The sequence below is a fragment of the Vigna angularis genome, chromosome 4 (genome assembly GCF_016808095.1).
Source record: "Vigna angularis cultivar LongXiaoDou No.4 chromosome 4, ASM1680809v1, whole genome shotgun sequence".
NCBI classification, from domain to species: domain Eukaryota; kingdom Viridiplantae; phylum Streptophyta; class Magnoliopsida; order Fabales; family Fabaceae; genus Vigna; species Vigna angularis.
The window spans coordinates 39,218,934-39,242,396 of record NC_068973.1 but is presented as its reverse complement, the minus strand read 5'-3'; the positions used below and the strand labels follow the sequence as shown (position 1 = coordinate 39,242,396).

The following is a 23,463-nucleotide window of genomic DNA, read 5'->3' as shown; positions in this document are numbered from 1 at the left end:
GTTCTTTCACGGGAGTATATAAAATGTTTATGAAATAATAAGTATTCAATCGAAAAGTTTTTTAACATTCATATATAAAACCAATTTATAGTATATAAGTGGATGCAAATATCATCTTACAAACTCGGTTTTGTAAGCTTGAGTTAGACTTTCATTTCTTAACATGGTGTCACAGTCAGATTGAAACTTATACCAACAAGATTTGTGTTGGACATATTAGTCCACCTGCTATCGGATCACCAATTAATATTTAGTCTTACGATCGAGATGTATATATCTCGCATGAGGAACGTGTGTTGGAAGTTTCACATCAATTAGAGATAAAATCAATTTATAATATATAAATAGGTGTAAACTTCAGCTTACAAATTAATTTCGTGGGACTGAATTAAATTTAAAGTATATGAGAAGAGAAAAGGAACTTGATTTTATTTTATTATATGTCACCTCGTACTTTTTATAATTAACATTATTCTTTCACGGGAGAATATAAAATGTTTATGAAATAATAAGTATTAAATCGAAAAGCTTTTGGACATATACAAAAGTTAAAATGAATTTCCATTTATAAATGTTTCATATTTTGTATGTTGTTATACACAAAAATAGTTGGAGATTTGCATTTTGCAGTGGTACTCGTTATGCAGATGGTCGGAGACACAACTTAGATTTGTGTTGAAAGGTCGATGGGGGTAGCATTCCGTTTGTGAAGAGTGAATGAAGACACAATAACATGTATCTTTGTGTAACTAAAATGCAGTCAAACACCAGCTGCCAAAGGTTTACATTGCCGTGCACGTTCAGCCATCTTTCGTTCTCGTCAAACGAATCAAATCTAATTACTTTTCCGACATTTGGTATAAACTTTTACCCATTAGAATAACGGAAAAGTCATTGAAAATAACAGGGTACAAAAACAAAGCAAATATGTTTGGGTTTGGCTACTAAGCTTTGGCCCACTACACTATTGTGAAGGTCTTTGAGAATGATGACAAATAAAAAAGAAAACATTTGATTAAGCTTTTGTCTTTGTAAAGGTCAGATTTCAAGGTTTAGTCTCTCCAAATACTGTATTTCGTGATTTTAGTGTTGCAGATCCATTAGAGTTAAAGTTAAATTTGGAGGTTCATTCCGACTTTACAAGTGGATATTATAAAGAAATCATTAGACTTAAATTTATTTTTTAGCAGGTTGTGTGAAGATGAATTAGAGTTAAATTTGGCTTCCTAAAATTTAGGTAAAGTTTAGGACTCATTGTCCTTAGTGAAGGACCAAAATCGTTAAAATACTATTTAATTACGTGTTTAAAAAATTTAATTTAATTACGTTTATTTCGTCTTTATGGTGGTAGGTACAAGGGACTGAGTCAGCAAATCAATTTTGATTAGATCATCAGTCTTATTATGGATGTTATGATAAGAAAAGTGAGGAGTTTATAATAAAGAAGAAACATTTAAATAGAAATAAATAGGAAATATTTTAAAGGTGAATTTTTAGGAGATTGTGTAATGTTAGGCCTAAAAGACAACAAACACGAACCCAGGATGAATCATTAGTTTTATTAAAAATGTTATAATAAGAAAAGTGAATAGTTGTTTAATAAAAAAGAAACATTTAAAATAGAAAGAATAATATTAGAGACACACAGTATAAAAATGAAATAATTATAAAAAAATAATTTATTTTTAAAAAATAATACATGTAGACGAATTTATGTATGTAAAAATATTATTTTTTAAATAAAAATTAATAGGAGAGTTTTTAAAGGCGGTGGAAATCTAATAGGAAAGTGAGTGGTCTTAAATAATATTTCTCCAAAGTGAAAGACTTGCAAAATAGCAAAGTACAAATGATCTTATTTTGAGGATGACATCTTCAACACATTCAAGCACAAAACACGTAGTGAGCTGATCAAATAAAAAAAGAAAAAGAAAGAAAAGAAAACATAGTGAACTAGTACAAGAGACTGGAGTGAGAAGTTGCATTGATGAACTCTTGATCCGATTCGAGCGCTCTCATATTATCTGGCGAAAGGCAAACTTCCAAATCAATGCTTCCCCCTCCTTCACGACCTGGATATGATGTCACTTTCCCATCATACTTGTTAGCATACCCACTTCTAGCGGCCACTGCTTTTCCCATTCCAAATTCATTTCCATACACGCTAAACCTGGGCGAGCTACCCATCATCACACAGTACGGGTCAAAGAAACTACCAAGGTCATATATCAATGGACATTCTAACCACTTTCTCAGCAATTCCAGTACCACTCTCTCATTATGCTTTGCAACAGTCAAGTTCAACTTCCACGCTGCCCATCCTAGACCATTCTCAACCAATTCCCCTGTCGTTGTTTCTGCACTCACCACATGAATTGAGTTTCCAAAGTATTCCTCAGGCACCGCTCCCATTCTTGGTCGATTGTTTATGGCCAACTTGCAACTTGTTCTTTGCTCGTACGGTGGGGAGCGGGCTCGAGTTATGCTTCTCCAAACAAGTGCTGATAATGACTGGAATGAAGAGATTTTTGTGGTATTGCACTCTGAGTTGGCTTTTGCTTTCAGTTTCGCAATAGAGTCCGCCGAAAAGTGGAAGACTCTCTCTCTCAGAAAGGGCGCTTCAAATCTGCTGATAAACTCGTCGTGATGTTTGAAAGGAAGATTGATTGGTGGGCTGCAATCATTCGGAAACCATCTATTGTGAATGAGTTGCTGTGAAATGGAAACCTCGTATTCATGTCCTTGATCATGAGCTTGAAAGATCTGAGACCATGTATTGAAGAAATTCCAGTAAGAAGTGCCATCACCAGCAGCATGGTTCATGGAACAACCTATGAAAACACCATCCACTAGTTCAGTGACTTGGATGGACAACAATGGCATGGTGTGACCGTCATGGTTGACTGCTTTGTGGTGGTCAAAGAATGAGTGGACAATGGGTGGGACGTCAATGGGAGAGAGTATGTCAGATATGGTCATGTCCAAGGTTGCATAGATGAATTTAGCTCCGTCACTGTTTTTGCAATCAATGAAAACAGCATAAGAGGGAGGGTCTTGCGTTTTGTGGGTGACGAAACGGCCCGCTAATGGATAGAAATGGGAGAGGGTGAGAGAAAGAGAGTGTCTGAGTTTCTCCAACAGTTTGTCTGTGAAATGATCTGGATGAACAAGTGTTGAAGGCTTCTTGAAAAGTAGACCCTTCTGGATATAGTGGCTACTCAACATTGCAATATCCCAAGGTGTTAAATGGCAAATTTGGTTTGACATTTGAGTGGGGCGGTGTGGCTGGACGAAGCATTCGGAAATGCGACGAAAGGCATGGCTAGCCATGATGCAGATGAGCACTCACTCCGACTCAGACTTATATGGCATAAAGCTTAGAGATTTTAGCACATATATATTTCGTTTGTCAAATCTGACCAAGAAATAGTTACTTTTTCAATGAACGGTAGGGTAGTAGGTAAATGATTCATTCATACTGTGATTTTATCTACTCTAATTACAATTTTTTTTTATCTTTCTTCGTATTACATCACATGATTTATAAGTCTATCATTTTTCTTCTCTTTTTAATATATACTAAATATTAATGCACCTAGTGTTCATAAATCATTACCTTTTATAATGCAGTCAACGATCAGCCTCAAGTTTGTTGCCTTTGTATACAGCAATTATTCTCTGGCAAAACCTACTCAATTTATTTTCTGTAACAAGAGCTCAAGGTAAATTTAGATGCAATAGAATTAAATAAATTAAATCGATTGTTTATTTGTTTAGATGGCAAAGAGTTAGTTTAATATATTAGTTATTAAACAATAATAAATAATAATTATATTTTAATGATCAAGTTTATGACTTGGAGATAAAAAAACTAAATGTAAATCTTGTAATGTTTAGTTGACATGTAAAATTGTAGCAAAACAACATAGTGAGTGAAGTTTTTATTTGCTAACAAATTGATATCAAAAGCAGAAAGTTTGAGTATTTGAGAAAAAATGTTCAAGAGCTAAAGGATGATCAACCTTGTAAATAGTGTGTTCTTACTTCACTTGACAAAAAAAGTCAATTATGACAACTAGAGTGGAGTTGAGACTGACTGTCAAAGCTCATAAGCGAGACGTTGAAGCCTAAAAAGGCTGAGTTGTTGAGGTTGCATGGTCGAGGTTCGACGAATGAGACGTTTAAGCCTAAAAGGCTCGATTGTTGAGGCAAGACAGGCAAAATGTTAAACCTGAAAGTCGATCGGATGGTACCTACAAAAAGTACTCTGATGCTAAAGTGAGTAAGTGATGAATGAAAAATCATTAAGTTTGATAATGCATGTGTTGTGTATTGTTGGGTTTATGGAGGAGGAACTTCGTTGGAGAGGACCACATAAGGGATTAATATCATTCTCTACCAAAAATCTTAAGGTAATGAGTCTTCATCTTTATATAGTGTTTTACTTTCTCATTTCTACTCAATGTGAGACTTAGACTGACATTTGGAATTTTAACATACATAGCATTGAAGTCATACCTTAAACTTTTATTTATAATAGCTATTGTGGACTTTTTCCCTTTTTGTTGGTTTAATTACAACTCAATCATACTTCAATCATCATTAGTAAATTGATTTGTGATTATTATTCATATTAATCTAACATTCATTATCATTTAGTCAGAATTTTCGATCTATCATAATCAATCAAGAATGGTCGACAACGATGATCGATACACATATAATATACATCGATATAGAATGGTCAACCAAAGTATATCCATAGTGTAAATACATAATACCGTGAACTAGGGATGACAATTTTACCCGCGGGCACGGGTATCCGCGGGTAAAATTCGCGGCGGGTAGTAACTATCCGCAGATATTTACTACCCGCGGGTAACGGGTAGCGGGTATTTTAATACCCGCTTCTAAACAGGTCGAGTACGTGTAGTATACTACCGGCCCCGCGGGTACCCGCGAAAAATTAAAAAAAAATAATTTATATATATTTTAAATTAAATTAATTAAAAATAAAATAAAATTATATTTTATTAGGTTAAATTTAATTAAAATTAAATTTTAATTTATATTTAATTTATATTATATTATATTATATTATATATATATATATTTTATTTTTTTTTGTAATTTTATTTTAAATATGTATTAAATATTTCTTTTTTATTTTTTGCGGGTATCCACGGGTACCCGCTGGTTTTAGAATACCTGCAGGTATTTTTTAAACGGGTACCCGACAGGTAACGAATCGGATAGTAGGTGCAATTTTATTCGGCGAGACAGGTTGCGGATAGACACTACCCGTACCAGATCTGACCCGTTGCCATCCCTACCGTGAACACACATTCTCTGCATAATCGTCTCAACTTCCATAATTACATACTTGTTACACTAATTATTCAGCTACTATTCTTGACAATTGCTTAAGATGTTTGTTAATAGATTGGTTAAAATATTAAGACGAATGGGTAGTTTGATCCAGTGTGACAGATTCAGAAATAAAAATTGCCATCGAAATCTGGTTTGATAAATTAGAAAATAAAAATATGTTGGTCCAATCCTATCTCTTTTAAATTTGTATTTCACTTTCAGATTGGCCATGGCATGAAGAAGAAAGATTGGAGAGGATGGAAGAAGAGCATTAATCCTGAAAGCAATTGGGCACAACATTCCTGGCGAAAGAGAGTTCTGTCCCAAAAGGCTCCATATTTATCAGAATCCGTAACTTTCCACCAATTAAGCAGGACCCATTTTGAATATCTGTCTAAATGAACGAGATAACGACTTTTAAAAATAAAGTTGTGTTTTAAAACATATCTTCTTTGTTTTAAAGTTATGTTTTTAAACAACTTATTAAAAGATATCTGTACTTTTGTTTAAATGTGTCTGTTTCTATTATTTTGTTTTGTACGTAATTACAATATTCTTCTAAATTTGTGGAGCTCAATACCCTGAACTCAATTTTTGCACAATGATCTCAACTTCTCTAATAACTGCGAAGCGATAAGCTCGATTTGAATTTACTTAGAATACATTTTTACTCACTTTAAAAAATTTAATTATGTTATAGTTTAAATATTAATAAATAAATTGAGATGTATATACTTTTATAGATATAATTTTTTTATATCATAATTAAACTGAAATAAATAATCTAAAACAAATATATTAAATAATATAATAAATTTTAATAATAAATAATAATTTAGAATTATATTAAATAATATAATTTAGAATTCTAAAAACTTTTAAAGAAAAAATTTAATTTTTTTATATAATTATTAGTATAAAGAAATCTTTTTATACTGTTAAAAAAAGTATTTGTTGTGTACCAGGAAACATAAAAAGTATTGGATTTTTATATCAGTTTTAAAATAAAAAATATTTCCTTTTATACTAATTATGATTGTAGTGTCGATCTGTTATAAAAAGTTTGAAATAATTTATTATACTTTTAATTATAATGTTGTTCCTCAATTTTCAATTAAAAAAATGGGTCAACATCTCAACAATATGAACAATACAATTTTGACATTAATTATAAAAAACAAAGATAAAGTACAAAGCATAACATGAGGAAAAAGTATCCAATAGCTGCATACATCAAAGAACAAACTTGGGCGCGTTGCTCCTGTACACAAAATTGTCAATGAAAACGTAAGATTATAGAACATTTGGGAATGGATTATTTCAAAAACTCTTTCAGAAATTAAAAAGAAAAACAAACATTTTTCCAGAATAACTTGAACATTTTCCTACCATCTCCATCATCCACAACTTCTTCGTTCAAATCCAAAAAGGAAAATTTTCTAACAATTTTTTTTACAACTTTTTCAGAAGAATCTATGTGATACCTTGTGATTAGTCCGTTTTAAATATACGGACCAATAAAATAGTAACACATAATTCATTGTTAAAAAATTGTTAACTTATCATTGTCCATCCAAAAATAAGCGTTTTCTTCTAAGACTTCCAAAAGAGGATCTACAACTTTCATTCTTTTCTTCCTTGGAGTTTAAAGAGGTTACGTTCTCTGGTGGGTCAAGTGTGGAGGAGCTGAGCTGCTATAGTGTCAATGGTTCGGATGAAGTGTTGTTTTCTCGACGAGTTGTTTGGCTGGTGACATGAAAAATATGGGCGCAGTGATTGTGGTGGCGTTGCATTTTTGCTCTCCACTTTGCTCTTGCGAGGTTTGTAGTTGGTGGCATTATTTACACTCACTTTTTATATCGATTATGGAAAATCACACACTATTTACAAAATTGTTACTCCATCACATTTCACACCTCATGGTCTAAAAGCAATACATTGTCATTGTAAAATGTGCTTTTTACACTAATGAATTCATATGTTGTATTTTGTATTAGGAATAAATTATACAAGTCCACATTAACTTTCAACAATTGATATTTAATATCTACTTATATTGTATTTAATTCTTATTGAATCATTATTTCTATATTTAATTAAGATAAAAATTATAATAAAATTTCAAAAAGTTTTGAAATCAAATAAGGAGTTGAGTCATCACGAGCCCATGATCATAATGAGTTGGTTGGGTTGATGAATCGAGTTGACTTTGTCTTGACTAAAGAATCAAGCCAAGTTGGTTAAGACCAAAAGTCGAGATGATTCAACCCAAATTAAAAATGGACACAAGTCAACCCAAGCTGAGTTGACTCAAACCAACCAAGTTAAGGTCAATAGTTCAAGGTCAAACCAAGTTGGCCTAGCCTAAAGAATCAAGATGAGTCGACTCAACATGAAGGTCAAGATGAGTCAATCCAACTCAAAAAATCAAGATGACTTAGCCTAGATAAAGGGCGATCCAAATTGACTTGGGATGAAACTCGAGTTGAGTCTGGCTTGGTCAAAAATTGAGCCAATTTTGGCCTTAACTGAAGGTCGAGAAGAATCTATTCCAATCGAATATCGAGGCAAGTTGGTTCGAACTAAAAGTTGAGCCAAGTTATCTCAAACAAAGATCGAGTCAAATGGGTTTGGGCAAAAGAATTGAGACGAGTTAGTTTAGTATGAAGGTCAATATGAGTTGGTCTAGGTCAAGGGTTGAGCTAAGTCAACCAGACTAAAGGTCGAGCAATGTTGGCTCGAATTAAAGGTTAAGTCAAGTTGTCCTCAGATGATTAAAGATTGAGCCTAGTCACATGTGGCCATAGATTGAGTTGAGTCATCCCAGATTGAAAGTCACGTCGTTGGCTCTGACCAAAAGTTGAGATGAGTCACTCCACATTGAAGATCATAACAAATTGACTCAAGTCAGCTCTGATTAATATTAAGATGTGATGTCTTAGACTTAAGTCAAGCTAAGTGATCTAGACTTAAATAGATACAAGTTGGCTTGGATTTAGGTCAACTTGACTTAACTAATGTCTAATTAACCTAATAGTCCAATATATTAAATTAATTTTATTCTATTTAATCTAATTGGATATAATCTAAATGTAATCTAATGAGAAAATTTCAAATCTATTAATTTAGATAAAATGAATTAGATTATAAATCTAATCTATTTTTTTTAATCCATATTAGATTTAGAGTGAATTTTGAACAATTTAATCCATGACCACTTCGGAGACGGTGAAAGTTAGGATGGAGATGTCACAGAAGTAAAAAGGGAGCAGAAAAACGTCTACCGAATGAGTTCACGAGACATGATTGTTTTTTGTAAGTTGTGCTAAAAACTTCTTCTCGTGACCCTGTTGGATTCTCTGTAGACTTTGGATTTTCTTGTGTTTTGGTGCTCTTTCTCTGCTATGTCTATGTTGGTTCTGTTAATCTTTCCTATAGATATTACTTCACTACGATCTTATAGCAAGTATTGTTCTATTTACACTTTTATGTTTGGTGAAAACAAGAGATGAAGTTAACAGATGTTTCAATAATAACTTCTCTCTATTAATAAAACTGAATCGATATTACATTAATTAAAAGATGTAGCAAACTAGAACCGCAGGGGATTGAACTCAGAAACTGCATGCATGAATTCCCTGTCTGATTCCAAGGCACTCATTGTATGTGAGAAAAGGCAAACTTCCAAATCAATGCTTCCTCCTCCTTCACGCCCTGGGTATGATGACACTTTCCCATCAAATTTATTTGCATAGCCACTTCTAGCAGCCACCGCTTTCCCCATTCCAAATTCACTCCCATACATATTGAACCTCGGGGAGCTACCCATCATCACACAATATGGTTCAAAGAAACGACCCATTTGATATATCACAGGAGAATCTAACCACTCTCCGAGATACTGCAACACCACTCTATCGTCAAGGTTTTTAACAGCCACATGCAACTTCCATGCCGCCCATCCTAGATCATTCTCAAGCAATTCCCCTGTTGTCGTTTCTGCATTCACTGCATGAAGGCAGTTTCCAAAGTATTCTTCAGGCAGAGGCGGCTCCATTCTTGATCGATTGCTTGCGGCTAATCTGCAAGTTGTTTTTTGGTCAGACGGTATGGAGCGCGCACGAGTTATGGACCTCCAAACAAGTGCTGATAATGACTGGAAGGAAGATATTGTTGTGGTATTGGATTCTGAATTGGCCTTTGCTTTCAGTTTGGCAATAGACTCTGCTGAAAAGTGGAAAAATCTCTCTCTCAGGTGGAGGGGTTTTTCAGATCTCTCTAGAAACTCGTCATGATGTTTGAAAGGAAGAGAGATCGGTGGTCTACAATTATTTGGAAACCAACGATTGTGAATGGGTTGGCGTGCGATGGGAACATCGTATTCACGGTTTTCAGATTGAGATTGTGCTTGAAAGATCTGAGACCATGAATTGAAGAAATTCCAATAAGAAGTTCCATCGCCAATAACATGGTTCATGGAACAACCTATGAAAACACCGTCCACTAGTTCAGTGACTTGGATGGACAACAGCGGCATGGAGTGACCGTCATGGTTGATTGCTTTGTGGTGGTCAAAGAATGATTGAACAATCGGTGGGACATCAAGGGGGGAGAGGATATCAGCTATGGTGATATCCAGAGTTGCATGAATGAATCTAGCTCCATCACTGTTGTTGCAATCAACAGAAACAATATAAGAGGGAGGGTTTTGGGTTTTGTGAGTGACAAGGCGACCAGACAATGGATAAAAATGGGAGAGGGTGAGAGAAAGAGAGTGCTTGAGGTTCTCCAACAGATTTTGTATGAAATCGTTTTCATGAAGCAGGGTTGCAGGCTTCTTGAAGAGTAGACCCTTCTGAATATAGTGCACAGACAACATGGCAATATCCCAAGGTGTTAAATTGCAGATTTGATCGGATAAGTGGTTGGAGCGGTGAGGCTTCACAAAACACTCCGAAATGCGTCGTAGGGCAGGAGTACCCATTCTGCAGATACTCGCACACGGCCAAGATTGGCTTTTCAGATATCTCCAAGATCAAGTGTTTCCCACATTTTAAAATAGAAAGGGATCTTTAACACAGACAACCGTTTCACCTATTAAAAGATATTTTTGTAGTTATAAAAATGAATATAAAAACAATTTAGTAACTGTCAAAGTTTACAGGAATTTTAAAATATCATTGTCTTTTTGCATGAATATGAAATAAATAATATATATCATGCTGCCAGCTGCCGCTTGATTGTCCATCACATGCACCATTTATTTTTCTCATAAATTAACAGTTCCAGAAAACAAATTGAGTGAGTCCTATAATATTTAGACTCTAAAAATGTTTAAAAGGATTAGATTGAGAATCATCCCATCAATGACACGTCAGTTAGTTATTTTATTTGTAATAAATTTTAGAAATTAAAAATGAAAAGAGAAAATATTATGTATAATTTGAATATTAATTAATTAATTGACATTTATTGTACTTATTGCTCAAATATATTAAAATGGTGACTTTATTCGTTAGAAAATGAAGGTACAGGTACAGTTTAAATCCATAAGTTTAATTATTACTATAATTCTTATTTTTGTACTATCTATAAATGGGTTGATGTGTTAAATAAAATAATATTAAATTAAATAGATGCTTAAAAACATTGCCCATTTTGTTCAATAATCTAATAAATATAATTAAGTGAACTTAATTTTGGATCGCTTCTGCCTTGTTTTTACTGTTCCTTTTATAGATACTACATATATTTTTTTATTGAAGACAATTCTTTTCTTATTATATTAACTATTACAGATAATACTGACATTGATTTTAAGCCGTCGTCTAGCATAATCTTTTACTATATTCCCCCGGAAGGCATTTAAATAATTGACTTAATTTTTTTACCATAAATAATTTAAATATTAAAGTCTTGCTGTAGTCCTTAAATTTATTCTCATTATTTTAATTATTTGGATCATAACGAGTTTAAACTATTTTGATCCTTTGTAAAATAGTTTATGTGAAAAAAATCTATATTAATGAAAATGTTAAGTAAAATCAGTTGAAAATGAGTTTAAATTATTAAATAAGTAACTTTTAATAGTTGAAAAAACTAGACAAGATAGCCAACTAAAATGAAAAACTCGGTAAGACAACATAGTAGAGTGGAGAATTTAGTAAAACAGTAGTGAATAACTCATCAACACAATCAAGTAGAGTGGATAACTCAACAATGTTACCAAGTAGCAAGAAAATCTCGGCAAAACAGTTAAGTAGCATGGATAAATTGATTATACAACTGAGTAGCTAGAAGAAACAATGAAAATTCTAATAATCACTAATGCCGTGTTCGCTTTAAGGAGTTTATTGTTTATGAAGATGCATGCGGAGGAATTAGCGGGATTACTTGTGTTCGCTTCCAGATATTTGCAAAGAAATGAAAGTGATGATTTGAAAATTGATTCCTTAAATCCATCTTCGCAGATAGCAAATATTTGCAGGTATTTGTCCTCAATTATCCATTTTACTCTTTTGTATAATAATAATAATAATAATAATAATTAATTTTTATTTTTTCTCTTTATATAATAATTTTTACAATTATATATAATATTAATAATTACAATTTTATACTACTTTTACTATTAAGGGTATTTTGGTAATCTTCAATTTTTATCAATTAAACAAAATTTTTTATTTGTCACATCAATCAAATTTTACACTAATTTTCATAAATTTTACTTCCAAATTCACTCTCATTTACCTCCAAATCCACTCAAACAAACAACACTTAATTCACTTTCAAATCCTCTCAAATTCATCCACTCACTCTCCTTCAATTCCTATCTTCCAAGTGAACACACCCTAAAACATATGGTAACCCAAAGATTTATAATACTAATATAAAATTTTAAAACTATTTACCATAATCTCAACCTAATTATAATTTTTTAAAATTGCATATAATTCTTTTAACTAATTATTTTGTAAAACTTAATCATATAATATCAATATCATTTATTATATACAGAATTAAAATTATTGTCATATTACATAGATTAAACATTTACAACAATATAACATAATTTTTAACTCTCACTAATAAAATTAAATACCAAATAAAATTAAATGCCAAAGATCTATCAATTACCTTATTATTTTCTACAATGTGTCATAACTTTTTCATTACACTTCATTAAATAATAATTTCACTGTTTTATTACTTTCTCATATGAAAATTATGATTTTTTTCATATAACTTTTTTAAATTGAATATTTTGTAAAATCAATTAACAGCATTATACTATGATATAAATTGTAATATCAATTTCATTTATTATATTTAAAATATAAGCTATTGTCATATGACTTAAATTACCTACTTAAATATTTTATTGATAACAACTCAAACAACACAACATAATTTTTATTATATCTTTCGTTACATAATTACTTCATTACTTTATCCTTTTTATATACAAAATAAAAAATTTATGAAAAAGTAAATAAAATAAAATAAATAACCCGTGGGTAGACACGGGTGGCACGGGTGGCACGGTCACATCTATAAGAATGTAAAGTATGTCATGTTTCAGAACTCAACAAAAGAAAGAGAAACAGTGCATGATGAGTACCCCCGCCATTCGACGCATTTCAGAATGCTTTGTGAAGCCTCGATCCTCCAACCAAATCTGCAATTTAACTCCTTGGGATATTGCTATGTTGTATACAAACTATATCAAGCAGTGTCTTCTCTTCAAGAAACCTGCGACCCTTATTGATGAACATCATTTCAAACAAAATCTGTTGGAGAAGCTCAAAAACTCTCTTTCTCTTACCCTCTCCCATTTTTATCCTTTGTCCGGTCGCCTAGTCACCCACAAAACCCAAAACCCTCCCTCTTATACTGTTTCTATTGATTGCAACAACAGTGATGGAGCTAGATTCATTCATGCAACTCTGAATATGACTATAGCTGATATCCTCTCCCCCTTTGACGTCCCACCCATTTTTCAATCGTTCTTTGACCACCCCAAAGCACTCAACCATGACCATCACACCATGCCGCTGTTGTCCATCCAAGTCACTGAACTAGTGGACGGTGTTATCATAGGTTGTTCCATGAATCACGCTGTTGCTGATGGCACTTCGTATTGGAATTTCCTCAATACGTGGTCTCAGATCTTTCAAGCACAATCTCAATCTGAAAACCATGAATACGATGTCCCCATCTCACGCCAACCCATTCACAATCGTTGGTTTCCAAATAATTGTAGACCACCGATCTCTCTTCCTTACAAATATCATGACGAGTTTATAGAGAGATCTGAAAGACCCCTCCTGAGGTGTAGATATTTTCACTTTTCAGCAGAGTCTATTTCGAAACTGAAAGCAAAGGCCAACTCAGAATCCAATACCACAGTAATCTCTTCCCTCCAGTCATTATCAGCACTCGTTTGGAGATCCATAACTCGTGCGCGCTCCCCGCCTTCTGACCAGAAAACAACTTTCAGATTAGCCGCAGACTGTCGATCAAGAATTAAGCCGCCTTTGGCAGAAGAATACTTTGGAAACTGCCTTCATGTAACGAGTGCAGAAGCGACAACAAAGGAATTACTTGAGAATGGTATAGGATGGGCAGCATGGAAGTTGCATGTGGCTGTTACAGACCTTAACGATAGAGTGGTGCTAGAATTTCTGGAAGGGTGGTTAGATTCTCCTTTCATAATTCAAATGGGTCGTTACTTTGACCCGTACAGCTCGTTGATGGTTAGTTCGCCCAGGTTCAATATGTATGGATGTGAATTTGGAATGGGGAAAGCGGTGGCTGCTAGAAGTGGTTCTGCAAACAAACTTGATGGGAAGGTGTCGTCATACCCAGGGCGTGAAGGAGGAGGAAGCATTGATTTGGAAGTTTGCCTTTCGCCACAGACAATGAGTGCTTTGGAATCAGACCAAGAGTTCATGAATGCAGTTACTGAGTTTGATTCCCTGTTGTTCTAGTTTCCTAATACGCCTATTATGTTCACCACCTTCACTTGTTGTTTGAATTAGTAATCAAATAAAGACAATTGAAATAAAGTGACGGAAAATATATGTGGGATCGAGTAGGAAAAATATGTTACTGGATGGGCAATTTCTTAGCTCAAACCTTATGTGACATTCTTTTATTGTAAGAAGATGGTCTGTGTTGTCGTATTCTAAAAGTAATTGAAAATTTCTTATTTCCGTTTGATAAGATAAGAGTTACAGAATAATGGCAATAAAATCTAGATCAAATATGTATTATCATCACTCGATTAAAAATAAATATAAGATTTAAACTTTCATTTGTTCCTCGTATTTGTATATCAATATCAGGTGGATCATCGTTTTTTTTTTTCGGTCTCAATCGGTTCCATAAACTTATAAAAATGAGTCAATTAAGCCTTCTCCGTTAAGTTATCACTGACGCCATCTAACTGTGATGACGTGATGCACACATATGTATACATCTTATATTACGTGGAATTTTTTATTTAATTTGCTATTAAGTCTTGTACAACTATATTATTTAATGGTTCGGATTAGGAATTTCTTCAGATTAAGATTAGGGTTCGCGAAAGCCCCAATCCATTGCAACCATGGTAGAACGCGAACCCTAATCTCTTAATCTGAAGAAATTCCTAATCTGAACCATTAAATAATATAGTTGTACAAGACTTAATAACAAATTAAATAAAATATTTCACGTAATATAAGATGTATACATATGTGTGTACCACAGCATCACAGTTAGACGGTGTCAGTGACAACTTAACGGAGAGGGCTTAATTGGCTCATTTTTACAAGTTTATGGATCCGATTGAGATCGAAAAAAACGATGATCCACTTGAGATTGACACACAAATACGAGGACCAAACGAGTGTTTAAACTTAAAAATAAATACAATATTCACTTTGACCAAATTTCAGTCAATTAAAATGAAACACTTCTCACTACTTTTTGTTAGACCCTTAAAATTCTTATGATTAGAATGGCAAGGGGTTCAAGTATACTTTTGTCTTGTTTTTAGTGTGATAAGTAACATACATTTTATTCTCATTTTAGGAAGAATGGATTTACTTTGGAAGAGGATCCAAATGCACAACTTCGATGCCGTTTTAAATTAAAGTGCGTTCCTTCCTTAAGAACACTATGTTTGGAATTGAACCAGGTGAAAGCAATGGAAGCAAGAAAGTTTATGAACAATAACTTGTATTGGACGTACTGTTGGAATCAAATTAAAGGAAATTTGAAAAAAGTGATGGTGGAGAAATGAGTTTAAGGGAAGTAGTTGAAGAAATGAAGTTGTTTTACTTGACAAAACAAGAAAATGCATAGTTATTGAACTTTTATTTCTGTTTGGAATTTTGTTTAGGTTATCAACATTAGTTTATATGTTTTCAATTAGTCTGAGTTGGTTTTTATTATACTAGATGTTTCAATAATATTATGTGTATTTTTTTATATATTTATATTGTTAATGTAAATTAATGTACTTTATTTTAAATCATCAATAAAATTAATTTTAATTAATTTTTATATATTTTATTTAATTTTTATTATAAAAAAATTAATTAAATTAAGAAATTATAAATATAAGTGAATAATTATAAACAAAGAAGGTTTTAAACTTTCACAAAATAATAGTTACTAATAAAATCTCCGACATATACATCCCATACCAGGATCATGGAAAACTTCTACAAATCGATTGCAGCAGCGACTCTAATAGTGAGGATTTAAAAAAAACTTCACAAAATAACAATTTTTTTTATAATGACATTTAAATTATTTTTTTTAATAAAAATATTTGAATAATAATATTTAAGAAATATATATAACAATAAATACTATGAATTTATATAATAAATATAAATTATTCATAAAACAATCCCACGTTAAGTTAAATAAGAGTAACAATAAAGAAAACAAACACTAAATAATTTAACTTTTCATACTCCTTAATTTTAAAACTTGTATACAATTTAATCTTTACGTTAATTTTTTATATTGAACTTCCCTAATGGTATCATAGTCCATGGTTCAGGTTTGGTGACCGATTTTAAACGATTATGTCCCTCCATGATATGGTGAAGCCTTGACAGGGGGCTAGTGGCAGATAGCCAAATATATCACGAGAGGTAGAGAACAAAAGATGCTCAGTGTTTGACCATGGATCGTGAAAGAGAGCAGAGCGAAGTGGTGACCATGGTGTACTCGAGGATAAGAAAAAACTTTCGCTGTAGAGGAGGTGGAGGTGAAGAACTATAGTCCTTTGTTTGAGGAAATGATTATTGGATACAAACAAAGTCCCACATCAGATAAAATAAGATATGAACATGAGTTTATATACACATAAAATACCTCCATTGATAAGAGACTTTTTAAAGTAATACTAAAAACAAATCTGTCAAAACTTAAATCTCCTTATAAATAAAGAAACCTATAATTGAGTAAAGAAAAAAATTCCAGTCTTACTTGATCTATCATTTATAATTAAAATATTCTATTGCTCTTTTATAGTATTTACTGCCAATACAGTGAAATCCTTTTATAAATATTAAATCTTGTTTAATTGTGCGCATAACATCAACACTTTAACTCAAATAACAACAACATAAAAATTCATAATACATATTATTATATAATTGACTGACCACAATAGAGAGGAGAAAAACTTGGATAGCCCCAACCTAAAAATTCATAATACCAATATGAAATTCCAAAATATTTTTCCATAACCTCAACTTGATTATAATTTTTAAAAGAATATTCTATTACATACAATCTTTTATCTTATTATTTTTTAAAACTTAATCTGCATTTTGAATTTTATTTATTACATATAAAATTAAAATTATTATCGTACCATATAGATTCTAATTTCAAACTTCTTCTAACGAAATTAAATGCCAACAATTAATCAATTACTTTATTATTTACTATAATAACCTTTTTATTATTTTTCACTAAATAATAATTTCACTGATTTATTATTTCTTCCTAAAAAATACTATGAGTTTTGTTTTCATATAACTCTTCAACTGACTTTTTTGGTAAAATAAACTAACATATTATATTATGATATAAATTGTGATATCAATTTCATTTGTTATATTTAAAACATAACTTATTATCATATCATTTAAATTTATTACTTAATTATAGTAATAATAACAATTACAATAATACAATTTAATTTTTATCATAATTTTATTATTTTTATTACTTTTATATAAATAGAAAAAAAAATACAATAACATAAATAACCCGTGGCTAGGCGCGGGTGGCACGGGTGGCGCGGGTGGCACGGGTGGCGCGGGTGGCACGGGTGGCACGGGTGGCACGGGTCACTCAACTAGTGTCTATAAAAGAGAACAGTATGTCATGCTTCAGAACTCAACATAGGAAAGAAAAACAGTGCATAATGAGTACCCCCACCGTTCGACGCATTTCAGAATGCTTTGTTAAGCCTCAATCCTCCAACAAAATCTGCAATTTAACTCCTTGGGATATTCTGTCGATTAAAAAATACATCCACCACTGTCTTCTCTTCAAGAAACCTGCAACCCTTATTGATGAACATCATTTCATACAAAATCTGTTGGAGAAGCTCAAACACTCTCTTTCTCTTACCCTCTTCCATTTTTATCCTTTGTCTGGTCGCCTTGTCACCCACAAAACCCAAAACCCTCCCTCTTATACTGTTTCTATTGATTGCAACAACAGTGATGGAGCTAGATTCATTCATGCAACTCTGGATATGACTATAGCTGATATCCTCTCCCCCTTTGACGTCCCACCCATTGTTCAATCATTCTTTGACCACCACAAAGCAGTCAACCATGACGGTCACACCGTGCCGCTGTTGTCCATCCAAGTCACTGAACTAGTGGACGGTGTTATCATTGGTTGTTCTATGAATCACTCTGTCGGTGATGGCACTTCGTATTGGAATTTCTTCAATACCTGGTCTCAGATCTTTCAAGCACAATCTCAATCTGAAAACCATGAATACGATGTTCCCATCTCACGCCAACCCATTCACAATCGTTGGTTTCCACATAATTGTAGTCCACCAATCTCTCTTCCTTTCAAACATCATGACGAATTTATAGAGATATCTGAAAGACCCCTCCTGAGGTTGAGATTTTTCCACTTTTCAGCTGAGTCTATTGCCAAACTGAAAGCGAAGGCCAACTCAGAATCTAATACCACAAAAATCTCTTCCTTCCAGTCATTATCAGCACTCGTTTGGAGATCCATAACTCGTGCGCGCTCCCCACCTTCTGACCAGAAAACAACTTTCAGATTTTCCGCAGACTGTAGATCAAGAATGAAGCCGCCTTTGGCAGAAGAATACTTTGGAAACTGCGTTCATGCAGCGAGTGCAGAAGCGACAACAAGGGAATTACTTGAGAATGGTATAGGATGGGCAGCATGGAAGTTGCATGTGGGTGTTACAGACCTTAACGATAGAGTGGTGGTAGAATTTCTGGAATGGTGGTTAGATTCTCCTTTCATAGGTCAAACGGGTGGTTACTTTGACCCGTACAGCTTGTTGATGGGTGGTTCGCCGAGGTTCAATATGTATGGATGTGAATTTGGAATGGGGAAAGCGGTGGCGGTTAGAAGTGGTATTGCAAACAAATTTGATGGGAAGGTATCGTCATACCCAGGGCGTGAAGGAGGAGGAAGCATTAATTTGGAAGTTTGCCTTTCGCCACAGACAATGAGTGCTTTGGAATCAGACGAAGAGTTCATGAATGCAGTTACTGAGTTTGATCCCCTGTTGTTCTAGTTTCCTAATACGCTCATTATGTTCACCACCTTCCCTTGTTTGTTTGAATTAGTAATCAAATAAAGACAATTGAAATAAATATATGTGGGATCGAGCAGAAAAAATAAAGGAAAAATGTTCTTTTTAATAAATTTTTTTTGACCATTTTTAAGGTGATTTGTGCGTTTTAAATATATGTACTAATAAAACAGTGACCGGTAATCCATTATAAAAAATTGTTAAAAAAGTATTAAAATATCGAGATGCAAAAGTATATTACTTGAATGGCCTACATGGGTCTATTTCCGTCTTAATTTTTCTTAATTTTCAGTTTTTATTATGTTAGAAAATTTTATTGTCAACTAATAAAAAAATTGTTCATGAGTGTCCTAGTAGTATTAGGGTTCATGCATGGTATTATTCTTCAAGTTCTAGAAGTTCTAGAAGATACATCTATCGTCTTTGACGTACAACATTCATGTTGTAATAGTACCTTCTTGGTCCCAGTTCTATAATTTAAAATAAACTCTATTAACATAAATATTAATTTTGTTCATATTTTTTTAATTTAATTTATTTTTTAATTTACATTTAATTTCCGTTAGTTTTATTTTAATTTAGTTTTTTTTTCGAGTTTAAATACTTAAGAAACAATGAACATTATGTATTACATATCACGTGCTAATGATATATTTATACTACTGTATGTATTACATGTCATGTTACTGTATATATTATACAATAAATTCTAGATCTTAAACTTTAAATTATATTCTATAAATCTAAACCTTAAATACTTAGACATAAATATTTTTTAAATAAGAAACTGATTATTTTGGATAAAAATGTGAATTTGGATACATAAAAAGAAACTTCATCGTCTACAGCGACCCAGAAGCTTTCCATCTCTACCCCTCGCCCTCCAGCAGCACCGTGGTCAGGAATGTGCCGGCATCGTCGCCGTCCACGACAATCTCTTGGTAGGCATCAACAGAATAAAATTGCATTCAGTTTAATTACTTAAGCCATTCCCAAATTTAACAGGGCTCACTTGATCTTGTTTGAAGTGAAACATCCACATTCAGTCCAATGTGGTTGAAGTTCCATTCTATCCAAACGGCACTGCCCTCTGATCTTCATGGTCCTTGACTTACCAATTACATGATCCACACGTTATACCAGTATATACCAGGTCGCTAAAAATCATCACTCACCACTCTCCTCGAAATCTAAATAACTAAAACCATAAAACTGGACGCCAAATCTAAACTAATCCTTGTGAAAAAAGTTCCCATCTTTCCCACCGTTCCAAACACAACAATTCAAGCCCCCCAAAACAAAACCCTAACAACAACACAATCACTCTCTCCAGACAACATCACCCCTAACTCCCAAATCAAGCTCAAACCAACAACTACACACACAAAAACAAATTAAACCTAAACCTAACAATTTTCGAAACAAAACAAACCGAGGTACAATACAACTTTCCATCAATTACGAGTACAAAAAGCAGAATAGAAAATGAAGTCAAGAAGAAGAGTGGAAGCTGAAAAACAGCAAGTGCGACAAACTGCTCGAGCTTGAGGGTGAGTTGATGCCAGAGCTTCTTTTGGTACAGATCCGCGAGCGAATTGTACCATTCGACGAGCTCAGGGTGCGCGTTGCGCAGCGATTCCAAGTATTGCAGAGCAGCCATTACGATTGACGCAAGAGAGAAACCCAAAATTCGAAATATAGAAACTTTATATTGGCCACGGTGATGATGTCGATGCCTTCTTGACCACGGTGCTAGAGGGTGTGGAGGGCGAGGGGGCCGAGACGAGAAGCTTCTGGGTCGCTGTAGAGACGAAGTTAGGTTCAACTTGAAAAATGAAACAATCAATGTGGCATGATAGCTGGCATAAGACGTGGCATCGCCGTTAGCCATATCAAACAAAAGTTAACACTGTCCAATTTTAAGAACTAATAATACTAGTTTCAAAACTATAAAGACTAAAAGCAATCAAAGTTTCGAATAAGGACTAAAAAAAATCGTGCGATACTTAAAAGACAAAAAACATATTTAACCATACACATATTATATATATATATATATATATATATATATATATATATATATATATATATATATATATATATATATATATATATATATTAAAAATCACATGTAAAATTTAATGATAAAAATTATTTACAAAGAATTTAAAAAAAAGTAAAAAAGAGTTTAAAACAAATTAAATCAGTATGTTAAATAAACATAATTCTTTTAAAATAATAAAGTAAAAAGTACAGGAACAATTTTTTATCTATTTCGTATCACTTTATCTATTTCTTTTACTCGCTTTTAAACAATTTTTTTCCCATAAATTCATCAATAACACAAAAGTACAGGAACATTGCCTATGTTATGTATTTCTCTATTTGAAATATAATCCTATTTAAAGGTTTACAAGGATTAAACCTTCTCGTTAACCTAGAGGAGCAGACGAGAGAGCACTGACAAAAAAAGGGTCTGCGCTGTGTTTGTACAGAGAGGAGAGAAAAAAAAATGTTATCTCCATTTCTGTGTATTGAGGCAAATTATATTAAGTGTGACTGAAATTAAAACTTTTTTAAAAGATAGGACCAACTTGACAAATTATAGCAAGGGACAAAAAGAGCTATTAAACTTATAATTTATTATGTATGGGTGTGAATTTAAGTTTATTGACTCATTTATCTTATTTGAATTAGTGTTTGATCATAGTTAAAGTAAACAATAATTAGTTTGTCATTAGTTCTTGTAGATTGATGCAGAACACTCAATAGTAGTCACAGTGAGCTAACTTATTTGAGTCCCGGATACATATAACATATTCAATTGTATTTTATGTTATATATCATCTTAGAATAAGATTAATACTAATGTGGTTAAGAGGTACTCCACCACGTATAATAGAAAATTACAAAAGATTGCTATCAAAACATATAATCTCTAAACTCATGGGTCTCAAGTTTGTGAAATCTGTAGTATTAGGACTCAATTTCAATTCTATTATCTAGTTAAACTTCACCCTATTAATATTTAAGTTGTGTGTTGTTAATGTAACTGAGTCTCCATTAAAACATTTCAATTATTTTTGTTAATAAAAATATTTGAATTATAATATTTAAGAAATGTACATGATATTAAATACTGTGAATTTATATAATAAATATAAATTATTCATATAACAATCCCTAAGTTAAACAAGAGTGACAATAAAGAAAACAAACACTAAATAATTTAATCTGAAGTTTTCATAATCCTTTATTAAAAACTTGTATAAAATTTAATCTTTACACTAATTATTTATATTTAAAGAAATTTATAATTGGGTAAAGAAAAGTATTCCAGTGTTACTTATATAATAGTATATTTATCATTTATAATTAAAATATTCTATTGCTCTTTTATAGTATTTACTGGGAAGACAGTGAAATCCTTTTATAAATATTAAATTTTGTTTAATAGATTATTTTTCATAAAACTTTGAAATACCAACATGTATATACCAACTTTTTTATAAACCATTAACATATGTTCTTAATATATAATATATGACATAGCTATTAACATTTGTTATATTGTTAAGAAAAATATATTTATGTTTTGTTATATATATATATATATATATATATATATATATATATATATATATATTCTTAATTATATGTTTTGAACTGTTTACTCTTCTTCCCTATGATTTTTACATTCTATGACCAACATGTGCTTTTTCGTAGGGTTTTGTTTTGTAAGTGTAGGATTTTCCAGGAAAAAGTTTCGTCAGGGATAGATTTTTCCTAACCCTGGGATCATTCTCCAATACCTTTCCCAGTCTAAAGGAATGTTTCCCATGATATCTCAAAAACGTACGACTTTTTTTTATAATATTTTTACAACAGTCTATTTAATAGTTTGTGATGGATCTATTTCAGATAATTTATTGTCAAAAAAATTATTAATATAACGGATCCAAACGTTTATTTCTCCCTTGTCATGGATTTTCTTCGGGACTTTTCACCGTAATGGGCCAAGTTTCTCGTCAACTATTAAAAAAATCCACGTTTGCTTCTCACTAAGTCATTCCCAAAAGACTAATACTTTTTCTTTTGGTTTTGGTTGAATATTTCTTCCAAATCGCAAATACAAAAACTTTATACGAGGGATCGGTGCACGGAAAGACAACACTAATACTTAATGTGTAATTTATACCTTGAAAAAATAATATCAAGAGAACAATATAAATATGTATATAGTTTATTAGGTTAAAATATTA

General features: G+C 32.3%; 4 protein-coding genes across 4 annotated transcripts; 2 read left to right on the top strand and 2 right to left on the bottom strand.

Annotated features, from left to right (window-relative positions):
• Window positions 1-1,779: 1,779 nt before the first annotated feature.
• Window positions 1,780-3,434, bottom strand: LOC108342523 (uncharacterized acetyltransferase At3g50280-like). The gene has a single exon (XM_017580310.2). It carries the CDS (start codon window positions 3,328-3,330, stop codon window positions 1,954-1,956), a length of 1,377 nt encoding a protein of 458 aa, XP_017435799.1. The 5' UTR covers window positions 3,331-3,434; the 3' UTR covers window positions 1,780-1,953.
• A 5,460-nt stretch (window positions 3,435-8,894) lies between these two features.
• Window positions 8,895-10,447, bottom strand: LOC108342183 (uncharacterized acetyltransferase At3g50280). Its single transcript, XM_017579904.2, has one exon. It carries the CDS (start codon window positions 10,352-10,354, stop codon window positions 8,963-8,965), a length of 1,392 nt encoding a protein of 463 aa, XP_017435393.1. The 5' UTR covers window positions 10,355-10,447; the 3' UTR covers window positions 8,895-8,962.
• A 2,525-nt stretch (window positions 10,448-12,972) lies between these two features.
• Window positions 12,973-14,576, top strand: LOC108342457 (uncharacterized acetyltransferase At3g50280-like). Its single transcript, XM_017580240.2, has one exon. The coding sequence runs from the start codon at window positions 12,981-12,983 to the stop codon at window positions 14,358-14,360; it is 1,380 nt and encodes a 459-aa protein (XP_017435729.1). The 5' UTR covers window positions 12,973-12,980; the 3' UTR covers window positions 14,361-14,576.
• A 3,190-nt stretch (window positions 14,577-17,766) lies between these two features.
• Window positions 17,767-19,327, top strand: LOC108342341 (uncharacterized acetyltransferase At3g50280-like). The gene has a single exon (XM_017580100.2). The coding sequence runs from the start codon at window positions 17,810-17,812 to the stop codon at window positions 19,181-19,183; it is 1,374 nt and encodes a 457-aa protein (XP_017435589.1). The 5' UTR covers window positions 17,767-17,809; the 3' UTR covers window positions 19,184-19,327.
• The last annotated feature ends 4,136 nt before the right edge of the window (window positions 19,328-23,463 follow it).

Bases quoted from the DNA above. Each gene is read 5' to 3' on its own strand.
- LOC108342523 (XM_017580310.2), bottom strand. From the start codon at position 3,330: ATGGCTAGCCATGCCTTTCGTCGCATTTCCGAATGCTTCGTCCAGCCA.
- LOC108342183 (XM_017579904.2), bottom strand. From the start codon at position 10,354: ATGGGTACTCCTGCCCTACGACGCATTTCGGAGTGTTTTGTGAAGCCT.
- LOC108342457 (XM_017580240.2), top strand. From the start codon at position 12,981: ATGATGAGTACCCCCGCCATTCGACGCATTTCAGAATGCTTTGTGAAG.
- LOC108342341 (XM_017580100.2), top strand. From the start codon at position 17,810: ATGAGTACCCCCACCGTTCGACGCATTTCAGAATGCTTTGTTAAGCCT.